At 38.4% G+C, this 19,722-nt stretch overlaps 2 protein-coding genes across 2 annotated transcripts in view; one reads left to right on the top strand and one right to left on the bottom strand.

The window, feature by feature from the left end:
- Window positions 1–13,005, top strand: part of wscd2 (WSC domain containing 2) — a 34,339-nt gene extending 21,334 nt beyond the window's left edge. The window contains exons 3-9 of the mRNA XM_020594471.1: window positions 2,254–2,368; window positions 4,297–4,481; window positions 6,188–6,309; window positions 6,396–6,570; window positions 8,037–8,201; window positions 8,296–8,496; window positions 11,441–13,005. Of these exons, the coding sequence (XP_020450127.1) occupies window positions 2,254–2,368; window positions 4,297–4,481; window positions 6,188–6,309; window positions 6,396–6,570; window positions 8,037–8,201; window positions 8,296–8,496; window positions 11,441–11,793 (1,316 nt within the window). The 3' untranslated portion in view covers window positions 11,794–13,005. The remainder of the gene's footprint in view (window positions 1–2,253; window positions 2,369–4,296; window positions 4,482–6,187; window positions 6,310–6,395; window positions 6,571–8,036; window positions 8,202–8,295; window positions 8,497–11,440) is intronic.
- Window positions 13,006–14,484: 1,479 nt separating this feature from the next.
- On the bottom strand, window positions 14,485–16,708 carry cmklr1 (chemokine-like receptor 1). The gene is made up of 2 exons (XM_020594473.1): window positions 16,628–16,708; window positions 14,485–16,516 (listed from the first exon to the last, which is right to left on the bottom strand). Exon 2 carries the CDS (start codon window positions 16,487–16,489, stop codon window positions 15,446–15,448), a length of 1,044 nt encoding a protein of 347 aa, XP_020450129.1. The 5' UTR covers window positions 16,490–16,516; window positions 16,628–16,708; the 3' UTR covers window positions 14,485–15,445.
- Between the last annotated feature and the right edge of the window lie 3,014 nt (window positions 16,709–19,722).

Raw genomic sequence — 19,722 nt, 5'->3', positions numbered from 1 at the left:
ACCACCTGCCATATTGATTAATTGTTAATGGATAGTTAAAATTAAATTAATCTGATTAATCTAATTTTAACAATTTTATACTGCATGATGTTAGACTCATTTATAGCAATTTGCCATATCCTATAAGTTTATCATATGTTTCTTTTAATTTTACGCTTCAATTTGAAAAGTAATAACTATAGTTGTGAGACAAATGTACTAAACTGCAGCATGTCTCCCTGACATGGGGTAAAAATATAAAGTAGCATAAAATGGAAATACAGTACTTCAGAATTCTAGTTAAGGACAGTGCTTGTGTACATGTTTTTAAGTATTATTCTAGCAGTAAGAAAGAGCTGAATTTGGCAGTGAGAAACATCTGGTCTGGATACTACTCAGCTGGTCTGGGAGTTACTCATAAATAGTTATAATGAACTCCAGGATTTTACTAGAACTCCACTGTGGTTGTGTGGGTTTGTGGTTTCCCTCCAGGGAGTACTACAGGCTCTAAGCTAAGCTGCCCATAAATAAAGAAAAGTATGTGAGAGTGATGGTTGCATTGTCTGCATTAAGTGCAGGATGCTGTCCTGGAACTCACTCGAACCCCTGAGAGGCTGAAGAGGACTAAACCAGTAGAGAAAATAAGCAAATGATTCTGTTACAAAAACTCTCACTGCTGCACATGAGAATGTAGAATAATAATAATAACGTTTTTCTAGGACAATGTTGAGCTTGCTTTTTTTTTTTAATCCAAAGCCAGGAAAACAGACATGTTTACAAAGTACATTTGAGCTTTGGGTTATCCGATCAAGTGAAGGTCCCAGCAACCCCCGCCTTCCCCTCCCCTCTTATCCATCTTTCTTGAATGCTGATCTCACAGGACTGCAGCTGAACGTGATGATGGAGTAATTAGTAGCTTCAAAGCATTTATTTGCTTTCATACATCCAGCACCGCTCTTTACTCTGCAGTGTTAACCACCTTCAGAACCCTGTTATGTTCAGGTTAAGTGACTTTTTTCTCTCCTTTCACTGCAAATGCACTCATTCTCTCTCTGTCTCTGAGTTTCCTTTGGAAGCAATGTTGCAGCATAGGATGGAGGCTGCAGCATGAACACACTTACATTGTGTGGTGAAGTACAGAATATACCTGAAACACTGTAGACATTAGTTGGCATGATTCACTAGGTACAACAAGGTTATTGTGTGCTATTTAAATTATTAAAAATGACTAATAATATGGACTGCAGCTTCATTTAAATCAGCTTTTCCCTTCCTCATAAAACAGATTATTGTCCAGCTCAACAATAGTTAGGAGGAACAGCAGTTCTACAGCACGCCACATGGTACTCCAACGTAGGCCCACCAATAACAATTAAAGTAATGCAGAGCACTAGGACACTATGCTTCCCCCATTTAACTATTAACAGAGGCTCAGAGGGGTAATGGCACAGCACAGATGGCAAGAGGTTTGTTTGTTAAAGGTACAGTAGGGCCTGCAGAGCTTGGTTAAACAGGAGAACAGTAAAGGCTTTATTCTATTATAAAGCCACATCCAGTTCTTTCAAACCAGGAACTCAGCGAGACGAAGCGGACCACTTGAGTATATAAAAAATATAACCGTGCTGGTTTATTCAAAGGGTCACAGGCAAGAATTAACATTACACGTCCAGGCATCTTCCACCCCCAAAACTGCGCGCAGGCAGCCCGGAAGATGAAAAAGCTCATGACAACGAACTAAGCATTTAACAGCCTGAGCTAGACATCCTGTCTACCCTACACATTTCTAGACAACAAATCTCTAAATATCTACCTAACTAAGAAAATACCTAACAACAGTGTTAATGAAAGGCAAGAAGCCATTGGAGGGTCGTTGTATTCCTCTGCAAGAGTTCACTGGTGCCCAGCCCCCACACACTTGTGGAAAATGCACAAGATAACTGTGAGTGCAGTTACAGGCCACTAGAAGGGGATGTGTGGCTTTATAAATAAGTAAAGATTCTGCCCCAGTTTGAACTCCTCATGTGCTGCTACACTGTGAAGAAGATACTGTGGTGGTGTCACTGTATGATCAAACAAGTTTTTCAAAGATGTATCAAGTTGCAGTATTAGAAATGTACTGTATATACACAACCAGTCAAAAGTTTGGACACATTTTTCAACTGAATTGAAAGGGACAGCGTGTCCAAATTTTTGCCTGGTAATGTCTGTATTTTATCTTTATAAAGGTCTGTCTTTCCGTATACATGACAAACATATGTTTTTCCTCTCTTTCAGTAAAGTACATTGGCTGCTATGTAGATGACACCCAGAAAAGAGCGCTGAAAGGAATTTCCTTTTTTGACTACAAACGAATGACTGTATTCCGTTGCCAGGACAACTGTGCAGAGAGGTATGATAAAAGCAAAGGACAAAAACACTCATCCATTATAAATCCCCCCTTTTCACTATCTTTTTACGATCACAGTCAGGCTGAGATATAAAGTGGAACCGATACTGCAGAAGAGAAATTACTAAATGTGATAAAATGGTACTTTCTTATTTGTGATGTTTTATAGAGGCAGAATTTTATAGAGAATGATTCTTAAACAGGATGGGCTGTTACTGGCCAATACAGTGATGTTAACATCAATCTACATCATGATGTACAATTTATTTTATAAAAAAAAACAAACCAAAACACTTGCAGCTGAGCAGACAGATAATTTTGTAGCAGATCAGGAGCTTTCAGTCCTTTCACTTTGTTGAATTTTCCCATTTGTTGAGTTTCAAAGTTCCTTTTTGAACTTCAAAAAAGAATTTGGCAAAAGCTGATTTAAAGCAGTCAGAAAAAATGGAAGTGTACTATGTACAATATCATGACAACTAAGAGGAATGGATCTGCTTCTGAAGATCATGTGATATGATTGAAGGTTTCTAAATGGACTTTGAGGTTTTAATAACAGATTTAATCACAGTTGTGTTATAGATTTCCATCCAACTAAATACACTGAGTACTATAATATGTAGCATTTAAAACTGAAATAATGAAGGTTTAAAATTTCATCATGTCAGATTACATAATACAGCAGGAGATTTCGTCATGTCAGATTACATAATACAGCAGGACCGTTTTAAGGCCCACATCGTGCTTTAGTTATTCATCCATCCATCATTTATATCACTTATCCTGAGGAGGGTCGCAGGGGTGGGGGCTGGACCCAATCCCAGCTGAAATTGGGCGAGAGGCGGGTCACCAGTCTATCACAGGGCTGACACTTAGAGACAGAAAACCACACACACACCTCATAATTTGTGGCTAATCAACCTCAGCTGCATGTCTTTGGACTGTGGGAGGAAGCCGGAGTACCTGGAGAGAACCCACACAGACACACGGAGAATATGAAACTTCGCACAGAATGGCACCGGGTCAGCCGGGGCTCAAACCCAGAACCTTCTTACTGTGAGGTGACAGTGCTAACCACTTGGTATTGGAATGACACATTCAACAGTCACATACTGTATGGGTGTAATGTTGGCGTCAGCAAACATTTGCTCATATACTGTACTTGACACATATTATTTTTGCAACTCAGTTGGAGGGAGCCTTGATGCCAAGTTCATGCATTCATTATAATGTATGTGTATATATACATTAAAAAACATTATTTAATACATCATAATTTGAATTTCAGTTTTGTATGCTCCAGTTTCTATTATCTCTCTGCTCCTTGTTTTCATTTGTCTTCTGTTTCCTCCCATCCTGTCTTCCTCTCTCTGCTACCTCAGTGTCTTCCTCTCCCTCTTTCCCCCCTGAGGAATGCCTAGGATGGCTCTGTTGATGACACGGATATCCCATCTCTGATTCATAGAGTAGGAGAATAGGAGCAGAGAGTGGTGCTTGTTTTCAGCTCCTTCTTCCTTTTCCTTCTCGCCTCTCACAGCCTGCCCGCCTCCTCTGCCACAGCAGCCAGTTAATAAAAACAGACAAACAAATATGGGGCAACAGCACACAGAGGTTTGGGTTTGATTGACAGCCCTGGGGATTTGTTCCGTGTCAGGGGTTTGCTGGATGTCTAATTGCATCTGAAAGGTCTCTTGGGAGTCAAATCCTCCATGAAGCAATAGAAAGGAGAGAAGATGTGTGATGGATTCAGTTTTCAAGTATATTACACTCAGTTATATGTGGCTGTACTTCATCAGCAGAAAGAGATGTTATTTCAGAGTAATGTGTTTTTGTGAAGGATTAAGACACATAATGAAGACTTGGAACAATCACCTGAACTTCTCCATCTACATTTAATAATGATTCTGATCCTTTTTTCCTAATCTTACCTCCAGAGGTTACATGTACGCAGGCTTGGAGTTCGGAGCAGAGTGCTACTGTGGCCATAAGATCCAGGCGCCCAGTGCTTCAGAGAGTGAATGCAACATGGAGTGTAAAGGAGAGAAGAGCAACCTGTGTGGAGGAGCCAACAGGCTGTCCATCTATAGGCTGGAGCTTGGCCAGGAGTCAGCACGCCGCTGTGAGTCTGACACATAGCATAGCATAAATAAATAAAACTTCTCTTGGGCTTCATATGAGCCATGCTCTGCTCCACAAAAGGCTATCGAGTAAACAAAAAAAAAAAATTCTTGAAGTGTCAAACACTTGTTCACAAAAAAATCAGATATTGTAAGAATGTGAAGATCCAAATGTATGTGCATGTGCTGAAAAAAACCCGAATAGACCCGAGAATACTGTATAACTAGCAGTATCCGCAGAGGCACAGAGATGCCATTTTGATCCGGAAATGTAAGGTGCCTGGCTGTTTTCAGGCAGGATATTTGTTTTATGTTGGGTTAATGCCACGTCTGGGAGCAGGCTGCTCTGTTCTTATTACCTCTTTCCCCAGAGAGCTGTGCTACCTATGTAGCTGTGCTCTGCATCCTTAACTTTTAGCACCTTTTCCTTCTTCTTTACTACTTCTAGAAGTAATCGGCTAAAATGAAAGGACTGAGAGTTAGTGTGCACATTAATTGAAAATATTTGAGCAATTCTTGAATCTAAATGGTGTTACTTCCTGAGTCTAGTCCAGTGATGTTTATTATTTTCATTTCTGCTTTTTCCCCCTGTTTGCTGTACATCAGGCTGCTGAGTCTACTCTTCATGTTTGTGTTTCCACCTCTGACCCTGATCTCCGTCATGTGAGCCCTGCTCACAACATCCAAAAAGAAATGCAGGAAATGTGTTGAGGTGGCTGTTTTGTGGTTTTTCCCTCTAAGACCATTATGCTCTGACAATTGAGTGTTTTCATTTAAAGTTAACTGCTATGATAAATTTTGATAGACTCTATTTCTTTTGGTTTGTTATACATTCCATCCTTCAGCAATGCATAAAGATTTCCTCTTAAGAATTTAACTCAAATGTGTGATTGCTTCAGTGATCTATTTATGCTTCTCAAGACCTTGGAGGTGATCTACACTCACCAGCCACTTTGTTAGGTCAACCTGTACAATTGTATGCAATTCATTACAATACTTTGACCTTAACATCTGTGTTTATGAAGCTCAAATGTTTAATTTTTGGCTGAAATTGTCATAAATGTATACATTCAATTGTATGTTTATTATTGAGGTCATATTTAAAGGTTGTGTTGTACTGGACTACATTATATTCATAGGTGTTCCTAATATTCTGACCTGCTCATGTACGTAGCTGGGGAGGACAAAAGTATAATGTAGTCCAGTACAACACCACCTTTAAATATGACCTCAGTAATAAATGTATAACTACATGATTACATGTGATGCACAGTGAGAAACACTTCAACAATGAATGAAAGGCCCTATATTTTTCCAGTTTGATTTATTTGATTATTTATTTGAAGAAGGCCAGAGGCAAAAAGTAGTTCTGCAATTATCATGTAACGTCTATTCAGCAATAGCAAATCAAAAGCAGCTGAAAAAAAAAAATCAATGTTTGAAACATTACCATGAAGATGAAGTGTTAAACTGCTGCCTGTGTGATCTGTGGTCAGCTATCAGGCTGGAGCGAGGACCCCAGGTTAAAGCTCATCATCACACTGCAGGGGTGTGAGCTCTGCTGTTGGTTCAGTCCACTGGTAGGTCAGGGCCTTGGCAGACGGCGGGAGAGTCCCACTGGGATCTCTTCATCAGAGGTCAGTGGATATAGGCCAAGCTGTTCTATTCCTGTTGGTGAGTAAGATTTGGTTTGTTCTGTCTGTTTCAGATGGCAGCTCCATTTTTAAAGGGTGTTTTCACCGGCCAGACAATGTCATGCTGGCACTTCCTTTCAGTGCAGTCATCCAGAACATGTCTGTGGACAAGTGTGTGGACATGTGCACAGGGAAGGTGAGGGGGCTTCGGATGTGTGCTCATGCACTGAACATTTGTGCATGTGAGTGTGTCTGCAGCGTGTAATAGCAGCTCTGTTTCAGGAGAAATCACTGGCCGTCCTCGCTGGAGATCGATGCTACTGTGGCTTCCCGACTCCCCTCTTTTCACTTCATGAGCTGGAGGATGAGGACATGTGTGCCCACCACTGCCAAGGGCAAGAGTTTGAGAACTGTGGGAACGATGAGTACTTTGTGGTGTACCAGACGCAGGTTCAAGGTAAGGACAGCACAGTCAGTGAGTGAAACAGATCTGTGTGTTGAGGTATTGTTGAAAGATGATGTACTTTCTTCTGGTACATTTTGCTGTCAGATTTAAGAAAGTCCCGGCCACAAGGTGAGGCAATGTTGCACTCCTTTTTCTTCTTCTCTTTGCTCTTCCTTTTACTAATCTTCCTGCTACTTCTTAGAAATAACCTGCTAATATGCATCGAGTGTGAAGTCCACTTGCAGGTCTTGTAAAGTGGTGAATAGGTTGATCCTACCCTGTGTTTGCTTCGCTGGTAGTTGAAAAAGTACTTGCAGTACTATAAATCTACATATACTGTAGTATGTTTCAGAGTTGACATTTATATTTGCATTTGATCTTAAGTTTTTATAACTTAAAATATTTTGTTTTTCATGATTTATAATAATATATTTTCAGTCAAGTAAAGGGGCAATATGAATAAAATCCCGTATCACCAAATGTTTCATTATATACTGTATATGTAAATTTTCTTAGTAACCAGTCAGGATTATTTGTTTTGGCTAACGCAACTAAATACAATCTCAAAAATCCAGTTACTTCATCATATATCACATGCATTCAATAATGTAGTTTCACTTTAGGAATCTTTAAAAAAACATTTTCATGTATTACTCATTATTTAAGAATAATCAAATCCATGCAAATATACTGTATAAAGTTTAGAAAAGCCCAAGCGACTTGTAGGATTGAAATAGTGCCCATCCGGTCTATTCTCCCCACAACAGTGGTCCGTAGGCTACGTCTTAGTCAAAATGGTGGTCCCTGGGTCACAGTTAATTGAAAACCCCAGGCCTAATGTAGTCAGAGATATTAAATAGAGAGGAGAAACAATATGTCATAATCTTTGACAAAAGACAAAATACAGTATATAATCAATATACAGTATAATCACTCTCCCCTGCAGTATATTGTAACAGTGAACTACCCTGCAAACTTAACAAAAACTGAAGGTTTACTGCTGTGAAGTGAAAAACCCCCCACAAAGGCCACAGAAGGACAAGTTCAAATCTACTCCAGTATTTTTAACTGACCTTCTCAACCAACACATTAACATCAATAAGTGTGTTAGGCAGTCTGTGAGAATGAGGAATCGGCCCTGCCAACCCACGCACAGCAAAACATACTACTTTAATGCATCTTTTTGTTTAGACCTTGTGTCTTCCTCTAATGAAGTTAACCATTAAATCTTCCAGTGTTTCAACATAATAGTTCTTTTTTTTAAGCTCCTGTTATTACAAAACTATGTAAACAAGCAGGAAGTGCCCATCTTTCATTATCTTTTTGCAGCTTATTTGTGGTGAGCAACTTCTACAGGGTTATAGCTCACAGTCTTTCAGTGTCACCGATCATGTCTGTGTTTGTCACTGCAGAATTGCTGTAACTCTATACATACAACAGATCAATAAAACTGCCTTTTGGTCTTTTTGCATGGTCAGATAAACGCTGCTTGGACCGACACTTCCTCCCCACTCATGCTAAGCAGCTTGTGGCCCTCGCCAGTTTCCCCGGGGCTGGTAACACCTGGGCTCGCCACCTCATAGAGCTTGCCACTGGCTTCTACACCGGCAGTTATTACTTTGATGGCTCCCTTTACAATAAAGGTAAACATTTATCTGACATGGTTCACATGTATTCATTCATAAATATACATCTGTGGATTTAATATACTCACTATGTGATGTCATTGCTTCACAGGGTTTATAGGGGAGCGGGACAACTGGCGGAACGGGAAGACAATCTGCATTAAGACACATGAGAACGGCAGGAAGGAGATCGAAGTCTTTGACTCAAGCATCCTCCTGATCCGAAACCCCTACAAAGCCCTCATGGCAGAATTTAACAGAAAATATGGAGGCCACGTTGGATTTGCCTCTCGGGCCCACTGGACAGGGAAAGGTGAGCCACTGAAAATATTTTATTTTACAGTGTATGTAAAAGCTCATTCTTCACAGTTATGTAAACAAAGAGGAAGACCATTATCAAACTAAACCTGAATGCAAATTAGCTATGGAAACAGTATATTTTTCAGTTTACAAAGTTAAAGGACCAGTGGGTTGTGACTAAAGGTTCACCTAGTCTCAGTCCTTACACTGTTGCTTCTCAGTACTGTGTTAATCATCACCCAACATCCTTCACACTGAGATTTCACAGATGAATGATTTGAAAAGTGAATGAACACAGCATACAATGCAACATAAAAAACTTTACAGCTCTAATTAATAGAATTAACTATTAAACAAAATCCCCATCAACCCCTTCACCAGGAGTATGGGGTAAAATTTAGACAGTTTATAGACAGCAAATAGCAAATATCTTAACATGGTGAAATAACTGGGAAATTATGTTTTTGTGACCTTATAATTCAGCATGACTGAATGTTTTGTTTGAAGACTTCTAGGACCCATTTCCCTAATGTCAAGCACCATCTAAGTGTCTTTTTTGAGAAATGAGAAATGAAACAGTTGACCAACTAACCACAGCTTCAGCCACTCTGGTGAGATGGATGATAAGCTGTGACACCACTTAAAACCAGCTTGTTACACAAACCCTTGTGCTGCATTTAACAATAAAAAATAAAAAAGGTAGTTTAACCAAGAAATGGTAGCATTATGTTAATTGTGGTATTATTAATACACCAATGCCAATTAAACTCACATTAGGCATTTGTCAATAAAAATATTAAAGTTAACAATAAATGTATTTAGTATCTAAATATCTTTACACAAGGGCAGTGCATGACTTTATTTTTTGCTTTGCTATCTTTGAAAGGTTTAATTTTAGCATTTTAGTAGCTTGACTTATATTGTTGTTGATATTAATGTATTATATTGAGACAGTGCTGTTTACAGGGATGACGCTATTTTAGATGTAAGTCATTCCTTCTGTTGTGCTACAGATGTGAACATTTTTTTCTTACATAATCTTTCACCCTCCATTGTGCAACCATGTATGTAAGGATGTGTCAGCACAGTGTAGTCAAGTTAAATTCCTCTTGTGCCTACTTAATGATTAAAAGAGGTTATTAAGAGGCTAATGTTAATGGCATAATTAAAGAAACAAAACCTTTGGGTCTAGTAACTCTTTGTATAAAATTAAAGATATATTTTTATACCCCTTGTTAAGTGGTAGATATATTTCATGCTTGCACACTTTTCTTGCTACATTCACACAGCCAAAGTATGTCCCTATAACCATGGCAACTGATTTTGTCTTGTCCGCGTATCTTCCCTCTGAGTTTACGTGAGGTTTAATCGATTTTCCAGAGACTGGAGAGTTGCCAACACAGCACTTGTCTTTCTCTGTGAAACCATCAGCACATTTGGCCTGCCATTCCCAATAAATGTTTTTTCCGTCTGTTGGTGGGGAAGTAACGCAATGACGTCAGAGAAAGGCTTTTTGACAGCTGCTGCTTTGAATACAGAGACAGGCTGCAGTTTGAGAGTCGGCCTGACATTGTTTTCAGGGGCCCCTCATGTACTCACCTCTGCAGAGGCAGACTGTGGGACTCGCATGATGTTACAGACACTGATGCCTTCTAGGATGGCCCTATAAAGTCAACTCAGGGGTGGGCATAACTTGTTTTGTGGGGAATGTCGTTTCATGGTTGTTTTACAGTGTTATTTGGTGGAAACCCCTTTATTTGGAGCTCTAGACCTCTGCTAATAGAAACATAAGTATCTTAACTAAATTTCATATTCAGTCAAACAGTAGTAGAACAGGATGGTTAAGTGAGGTTTGAAATTATTTTGGGTTCTCTTTATTTTAAGCTCCATTTCTTTGAAAGCCTAATAGAGAAGAGAACAGTATGTGTTCACAGATGCAGTTCTTCACAGTTTCAATATTGCTCATTGTCTTTTTGGATGCAGTCTACAATATTCTGTCCACTCTGCTGCGAAAGTTGTGTCTCTTATTGGTCTTTGAAACAGCACTGCAAACTCAACAGTCTTAATAACCACAACCTCTCCTAACAGTAAACGTGTGCTAATGCAGCATAGCTTCTACCAGCCATTGCTTTTAAGTTCTAGTAGATTTTTACCCGAGCAAAAGTTGCAAGTAAAGAATTTTCCTACAGCCCCCCTGCAGTTTGACTGACAACCAAGAATGTCAATTTTACTGACCACATATTTCAGAAATGACTTAATGCAGCCTCCCATGAATTGCACCAGACCCTTTGAGCTACTGTAAAGGATATCAAGGTTTGGCTATCATGACTGTCACTTCCCCTTCATTCAGCTCCAACACTGCCTTTTTAACTTATTTATTTCACTTTATTTTTGCATTGTGTTGACATATTGTTTTGATACCAAGTGGAGCATTTATCAGATTGCTTATATTGATATTTTGGATGTAAGTAAAAGCCAAAAAGTCACTTTTACCACTATTTACAAAATTTCTTGCAACTTTATTTTAACTTACTGTACATGTATTGCCTGTTAAGCCTTCTGCTTTCATGTAAACATGCTGATAATATATAACACCATGTTTTTTCATGTATGAGAAAAGCATTTGAAAAAAGTGCTGCTTTTGTTTTCAAATGCTTTCTATACATCTTCATTCCCTGCATTTCTTCAATGTTATATCCCTGATGGGCATTTTTCAGTATGGTTTCCTATATATACACATATACTAGATAGCTACAGTATTAGATTTGAGTTACTTTCACTTATTAATTCATTATTTAGACCATTTCCAAGCGTTTAAAGTTTGATATATACAGTATGAGCTGAGTGGTCGATCTGTCTTCTGTATTTTAATTTAATAGTCTAATAGCATTTATTTAGTGCACTGGCAGCTGCAAGGCTTTGTTAAATTATGTGGTGTGCTTTCATTTGTCCTGCAGAGTGGCCTGAGTTTGTGAAGGCCTATGCCCCTTGGTGGGCGTCCCACACGTTGGACTGGCTGGAGTATGGAAGGAATGTCCATGTGGTCCACTTTGAGCATCTAAAGAGGGACCTGTTCTCCCAGCTCAAGGGGATGGTCCAGTTTCTGGGCTTAAAGGTTTCTGAGGAGCGTCTGCTCTGTGTTGAGGGCCAGAAGGATGGAAACTTCAAACGATCAGGGTTTCGAAAGCTTGAACATGACCCATACACTCCTGAAATGAAAGCAAACATCAGTTCACTGATCAGAACAGTAGACACTGCCTTGAAGAAAAGGAACAAGTCTGGAGTTCCAGAGGAATATATGCCGAGATGACATATAAGTTTCCCTTTTTAAAAATCCGCTTATTTGGACTACTCTGTCCAGAGCCTCTGCACCATATTACATATTACATTACTTATTCTTTCAATTATTTTCTATGATGTCATGTAAGTTGAGTTGAAATTGTAGAGAGCAGAAATCAGTCTTCATTATTTTTGTTTTTAATCATCTTTTTCATTTTCTGTTGAACTTCAGCAGTTTCATGCATTAATAGAAGAGGAAGTTTTAGCAGGGAAGAGTTGTTGTCTCTTTGGCCAAATGAAAAGCACTTCCTATTTTGCTCTATGCACATGTGCTGTGTAGGCATGTGCACACTCCTTAACATAAACAAGGTACAATAGCTGTGACTACATAGACTGTACTGGTTGATTTGTTGCCAGTGATAAAACATTTGACCTAAAAGATATAATTCAGTGTTATATAAGCTTATTTTTGGGGCAAAACAGAAATAACTATTATGATAAAAGTCAGAACATTAAATTTTCTGCTGCTATCACAGTTACAGAACAGTAATATTTTATACATGAAATGAAAATTTAAAACGTTTAGCCCTTTGTGAGAGGGGAAAATGCAATATGAAGCCTTTAACTACTTGATAAATATACTGTGTTTGCAAGTTTTTGTAAGTTACTGAACTTACTGTATGTAAAAAATTATTTTTGATGATAAAGGGGTAAAGAACTCAATTCTCAGGTCCTCGTATTCAAGAAGATGAACAATCCCTCTTGAAGGCACTGACTCATGGAGAGAAGAGGACTTATCTCTATAGCATTTATTTATCTCTGGTGTGCAGTGTTGAATAATTCGGTTGTGAATGTTTTCATGGCACTGGACTTGATGCAGAAATCCAAAAAGCACTTCACTGTGCAACACTTGCCCCAAAGATCCCTGAAAAATTAGATATGACACTCATGTAATAGACTGGAGGTGACCTCTGGTAGTAGTGATCATTATAAAATTATTTTATGAAAGCTAATCATAATGTGAAAATAGTTTTTATTGCTGTTTTAAGAAGCTAAACATTTAAAACTGATGAGAATTTTGCTCTTTATATTTTAAAAAGATCTTCACAAACTGCTCAGATCTTAAAACGGTACTCAATGTGCTATGCCATATGCTTGAAAATAAACCAATATATACATAGATACATGGCCCTGCTGGCTAGGGTTCATCACTCTCACCGCTGCGGCCCGAGCTCGATTCCCGGTCGTGGCACCTCTAGCCACAGGGGTTGAAAGCCAGTGACTTCTGTGCTGGTCCCAAGCCTGGATAAATAGAGGGTTGCATCAGGAAGGGCATCTGGTGTAAAAACTTGCCAAATTTACCTTGTGAATCATCAGTGTGGAAACACATGATTCGCTGTGGCGACCCATAACAGGAACAGCCAGGCATGGGAGAAGAAGACCCGTAGATACATGAATGTATAGGTTGCATAAATAAAAACACTGATTACTGAAAGCCAGAACACATTAACTGACTTCCATTTTCAGTATAATATATTTTTTTAGTGTGTGCTGATACATAAAAACAAATATTTGTATTGCAAGAAGCAAATGGGAGAGGTTGTCTATTTTTAACACGTGCTTTAAACTTCACTGGCTCTGGCTTTCACTGAAAAACGGGAACATTCTGAACATAGGTGTCACATTTGAATGTATTTTCTATGGAATGAATGTAATGTGATATGGCTCAATAAATGAATATATTGGTATGGTCTGTTGTTTTCTGTGTTTTCAGAAGAAATGTTGGTAGTACCATAACTAATAAAAAGATGAAGTGTTTATCAGGATCAAAGAAAAGCTTCTCCATCAAACACCTTAAACCAGAATGAATAAAAGTAGTATTTAAGATTAAAATTCTTTCATTAATATTAGTATATGCTAGCCTGAACCCTAACACATCACTAAAATGAAAGCAAATTATCCACAACACACACAGATTGGACAACAAAGAGACTACAAGTCTAAGGCCATATGGCAGCTCTAAGATGTTTAGAGCTAAATGCTAATGTTAGCATGCTAATGCTAACACAATGAAATTATATAATGTTTACCATGTCTAACATATTAATACTTGCTAATTAGTACTAAATACAAAGTATTGAATAAAGTAATATTTAACCTAAAGCTAAGATGTCAGAAATGTGTTTCAGACTATCAGTGACCAAAGAGAGAAGTCAGGACAGTTTTGTGCTGTAAAACCAAAAAAAAAAAAAAAAAAAAAAGAGCAGAAAGACTAAAACAGGTTGGACATAAGTAGAACTGTGGTGTTCACATGTGGTCCAGTTGTTATAATAAAAGCACTATTAATAAGACCTGGAGTTTCAATGTGACTCAGTGCTCTTGTTTCACAGTAACCTTTGTAGTCTGGCTTTTGTCTTTGTACTCCACTGTTTCAACACCGAAAAAAATCGCCAGACGCTCTCATTCTTGTTATGATTCCTCTTATGCTGTTGCTGAACAGGAAGTGTTAAATTACTTTGCTGATATTCTACTCATAAGGTTAACAGTTCACAGCAGATTCATTATTAATTAATTAACTGTATCTACTATGTGCAGTTTACACCTTCAGTGAGAGAATATCTCTGACTCGGGAGATGCTGCACTATTATACTTTTTTGAAAGATACTGTGATGAGCTCAAATTTCTCAGCTTTTATTTTTTCAGGATTGTTGGGAAAATGAGCCTGAAATCATATGATGCAGCGGTCACTCTTTTCCCCTGATATCATTGCACTAGATTACTGCAAGTGAGGTATCAGTGAAATAACCGATGCTGTATATGAAATGTCTTTTCTTGGTGACTGCAAATAACTACAGATAAAATATTCTAATTCCTCCAGTCTGACTATTCTGACTTACATTAAAGTTCTCAGTGCATTTACCACAGTTTTCCAAAAACCATTACTGGCAAATAACAAACAGAAGTGACTGATGAAACTAGCTTTATAATGTAAATAACGTAATAATGTAAGGACATTAGAGAATACATCAGTGATGACTGTAATAGTTACAACTTAATTTCAGAAACTCAGGAGACAAAAACATTCAAACATTGATTGCACAGACCACATTCACTGTACAGCTTATATAAACAAAGTAGCAAAAATACAGGTCAACAAGCTTTTTGAGGATTTTATGATTGTTATAGAGTTGTTATAAAGCTACATACATCTCACATAATAAAATCCTGCCTAAGCTAGTATATACCGTAGTATGCAGAGCAGTATGGTGTGTATTAACTAAAACCAGTTGTGAACTGGGGTATGAACTCCACCAACACACGTACAACACCCAGTTGTGGTTTCCTGTCAATCATAAAAAATTTCAGTAGTCAGTTTTTGGCTTGGTTTGCTCTTCTTTTTGATGCTAATGCATTCTTTACATATTTATCACCAGAAAAGGCACATCATATTTCACATTCCTTTGACATTCACAACCAAGATTACTCTGTTCCTCTTTTTAAAATTTCTTGCAAATCCCCCTTACAGAGTTAGTATGTACAAATTTGATTAATGAAAGTGTGCTCACAAACAAATGCATATTTTATATCCTCCATTAATTCCATACACCTTCAAAAAAATAAAAGCATTGTTGATGTTGAATGAGTGAAGTGAGAGGAACAGTTCTGAGTGATGTCTGACAGCTCTAAATGCGTGTAGAACCTCGGCCGTCCATGGAGCTGGACCTGGACAGGAATCGGCTGATGGTGTGGTCTTCCTCTACCATTGCGTTCTCCATCCTTGACAACATAGAGCTCTTGAATGTCCGCTTGAAGTCATTACCCATGAAAACATACAAAACTGGGTTGAGGAAGCTGTTTGCTGCTGCCAAACAAGTGCCTACTCTGATTCCGGTGTTTAACAAACTGTGGTCATAGTCCTGGTGTTTTAGCTCAAGGAGGATAAACGTGTGGTAGGGCAGCCAGCACATGAAGAAAGCAGCAACAAGTGCAGTCATCACTTTGAAAGGTTTGGTGGACTTGGTCATCCTGTTGGTGCAAAGTTTGAGGATGATGATAGAGTAGCAGATGATGATGATGATGAAAGGGCCAATAAACCCCACAAGGAAACGGATCACTGCAACTAACATGTGACTGTGTTGGCTTAATGTATATTTGTTGAAGCAAATGGTCTTTCCCATGTGACTGTCAACATCCCGAAAGATCATAGATGGGATGCTCAGAGTCATAGCAAGAAACCAAGCCACAGCAACTACAATGGATGCCTTTTTAATGGTGCGCTGGTTCTGGGCCCAGACTGGAAACATCACTGAGATACAACGGTCGACACTGATGATAACCAGGAGGAAGATGCTGCTGAACATGTTGAGGAACATAATGATGGAGGTAAACTTACACATGAAGCGGCCAAAGATCCACTCTTCCATTACTGTGTAGGTGATGTTGAACGGGAGGATGGAGCAGAAGACAAAGTCAGAGATCGCAAGGCTCAGGTACCAGGTGGTGTTGACCGTCTTCTTCATCTTGAAGCCACAGATCCAGATGACGAGTCCATTTCCACAAAAGCCCAGCAGAAAAATGACCACGCTGGTGACCAGCAATGACAAGCAGATAGCTTCCTCTAAACAATTCGATTTGTGATGGAAAACTGGCTCCTCATGGGGAGTGAAATTGTCTTCATTAGTGTAGTTATAGTCTGAATAATCTGGAATGTAATCTGAATAATCCATTTTGCAGTAATTAAAGAACAGAGATTTCTGTAGAAAAGAGAAACATTTAAAATTATTTTACAACTGTTAGTCACAGAAAATGTCTTTGAATTTAAATTGAACCTTGTGTAATATTCATATCAGTAAACAAAACCATACCTGCAACACAGACCTTCCTCTGCTGCTGACTTGATGGTGTTCAGTGCTGACTGTGCACAGCACTGGGCTGTTCCCTTTAGATGTGTCAGAAACACGTCACAGCCCACAATCAGCTGACAGATTCTTTCTCAACACTTCATCCCCTAAATACTTTCAGAACTGCATTTTAAGGTTCTTAGGACATTTTATTTTAAGTTGTGAGTGATGTCATTGATGTTTGTACTTTGTAAATCTATGGACTTGATAACTTTTAAATCACCTGTTAAAATATATTTATTTGTTTTGGCTTTTAATACAGTCATGTCTGATGCTTCCTTCTTTTAAATATTGATTCTGTGTAAATTGTGTGTTTATGTTACTATGTTTTTTTAGTCCTGTGTTGATCTTATTTACTTTAGTTCTTACCTTGTCCTTTTAGTATTTAGTATTTTAGTCAACTGGACATTGTTTTTAAAGTTCTATATAAAATTTTTAAAATTTGATTTGATTTGATTTGGTATGTAGCAAACATTTACTAGCTGACCAATGATTTAGGTTACAGTGACAACATACCAGATTAGATGAAAACCCTAAAAACACTGACCTCACGCTCTTAGAAATGATACTAAACTTCCTGTTTGACCATAAGCAGAGACTGTTCTGTTATTAAAAACATTCACTCATGCTCAGTATTAAATTATGTTTGTAATTTAGGACTCTTCTGGCTTGTGAAAAACAAAGTAGCTTAATTATTATACAAGTATCTTCTCCCCTGTGTTTGTGATATGGTTCCCATGTTTCTCGTTTCTCTGCCAGATGTATCTGTTCAAAACTGTCACCAGAGGAAAGAATGTCACATGTCACTATGTGTATAAACCCACAGAGCATTGGTGCAAAATGGTGAGCACCTTAGGCAATAAACATAGTGATTTTAATTTGATATGTCAAGTCCAGCTTTTGAAGCAGATGTTTCCAATAACAGCAACATCTGTTGCGCACACAGGCCTGAGAACAGTGTGCCCATTATTATGAATGATATCAGCCTTCTGCTTCATGGAGTCATGCTCATTCATGTCCTCTTTCTCCTGACCATGAGGAAGTAGCAGCAACAGCAGCTGCTGGAAGAAAAAACAGATATTACGTTGTTTTGAAAATGTTATCATGAGTGAGGAGGACACTACCAATCCTCAACATCCCGATTCCAGCTTAAACTCCCACTTTTCTAGAAGATAATATACTAATTAGGTACAGTAGGACAAAAACCCACTATAGCAGACAGAAGTGATAATAAAATAATTAAATAAAATACTCTTAGGTGAAAAAGTACATGTTAGCCTTGACAGATAGCTAAAGATGTACATGAGGTTTCATTAATGGGACAACATGGCAAAAGTTGTCATATATTAATTAGATTTCTTATTGTAATTATCATACATTTAACATTTATTTTGTTATGAATTAATTTGTCAACGTACAGTATTACATGTACAATATTAAATTCCAGACTAATACAATCTTTATAAACAAACAAGTATTTGCCCATTAGTGCTATAGCACTTAAAGTCCTCTGTACCCTGTTTGTGATATTGTGTTATGATGCTGACACGAATGCAAATTTTTTCTGTTTTCAGTCTTCCTGACAAATCATTTATGCACAGGTTAGCCCTGCTGAGGCCCTTGAGCATGTGACCAGACAGGGAACAGGGCCTGAAGGAGAGCATCTATTTTCTGAGGTTATGACCTATCAAAAGATCAGATGCAAAACCTCGCATGGCTGCTGCACTGCCTCCAAAGCACAATATTTCCCTCCAGGAGGGTGAGGGAGGACTGAGGTTGGACTCAAGTGTGCAGACCCAGGTGCTAGGGGGAAAAACATGACGGTAGCAGGTAAATAAAGAAAACACAAAGTATCAAAAGAACATAACATGGGAAAGTACGGTACTTGGATATGTATGATATGTAGTGTAGTGTAAATGAGCGTAGCGCGTAGGTAGTGTGGTAGAGTCAAGCCAAAACACACAGTGTCTGTCAGCGTAGCATTCTACCAACATGTACAGTCAGCGTTACTATGTTAATGTTCCGGCCAAGACAGAGCGTCTGTCAGCGGTATAAATAAGGAGGAGAAGGTAATCATTGGGATGCACCCCAGCTGTGTGCATCGACAAACCAGTCGCTAATTACTGGAATGCAACACAGCTGAGGTGCAGAGCCCACAGGATAGAGAGAGCAGAGGAGAGAAAGACAGAGGACAGGCAGCAGCCCTGACACTTACTGTTGATGCATTTGCTACACAGTCAGTTTGTCAATGTACAGTATTGCATGTACAATATTAAATTCCAGACTAATACAATCTTTATAAACAAACAAGTATTTGCCCATTAGTGCTATAGCACTTAAAGTCCTCTGTACCCTGTTTGTGATATTGTGTTATGATGCTGACACATCCCAGAAAGTTATAACAATGTTTGTGTAGATGCTAATATTTTTGCAGTGCTTCACAGCTGGAGCTGTCGTATTAAAGGCCCTGCACATTCAAAGTAAACCCACATGAGGGATTTTAAGTAATCTGTCTGATTAAATCTCCTGTAGGCCTCTCCTGTTAGCTTTGCTGCAGCTTGTGTAGGCTGGGAGAACTTAGATCTCTATCATCCTATTTAGTGGATGGCGTCCACAGTGCTGCCCACTTTCTGCCTGAGCAGAGATACAATCAGCCAAAATCAGGGGCAACACCTATATTATGTTTGTGTACAGGGCCTTTAAAGTGAGACTGAAGCAATTTTTGGAGCTTCTAAACACATTGCCTAATATACAGTAACTATTGCTGCTATGATGTTGCTAGTAATCATATATTCAGATTTTTTTTTTAGTTTACCAAAGGCATTTTTCACTCCTCATACTGTTGTACTGAACTATATTATATTCAGAGGTAATTTTACTTCTTAAGTAATCTCAAAATAAAGAAAAATATTAAATAAAGTTGATTTAAGGAGTCTTACCAAAATATTCAAGGTTCAGTTGAGTTTGGAACAATCCACATGAGCATTAACTACATATCCTTGATCCATTCTGCATAAGCACATACATAGAGAGGTAGCTTTTTTTGCAATATATCTAAG

Source organism: Monopterus albus, unplaced genomic scaffold, assembly GCF_001952655.1.
Source record: "Monopterus albus unplaced genomic scaffold, M_albus_1.0 scaffold23.1, whole genome shotgun sequence".
Classification (NCBI taxonomy): domain Eukaryota; kingdom Metazoa; phylum Chordata; class Actinopteri; order Synbranchiformes; family Synbranchidae; genus Monopterus; species Monopterus albus.
This window is presented reverse-complemented; position numbering and strand designations above follow the sequence as displayed.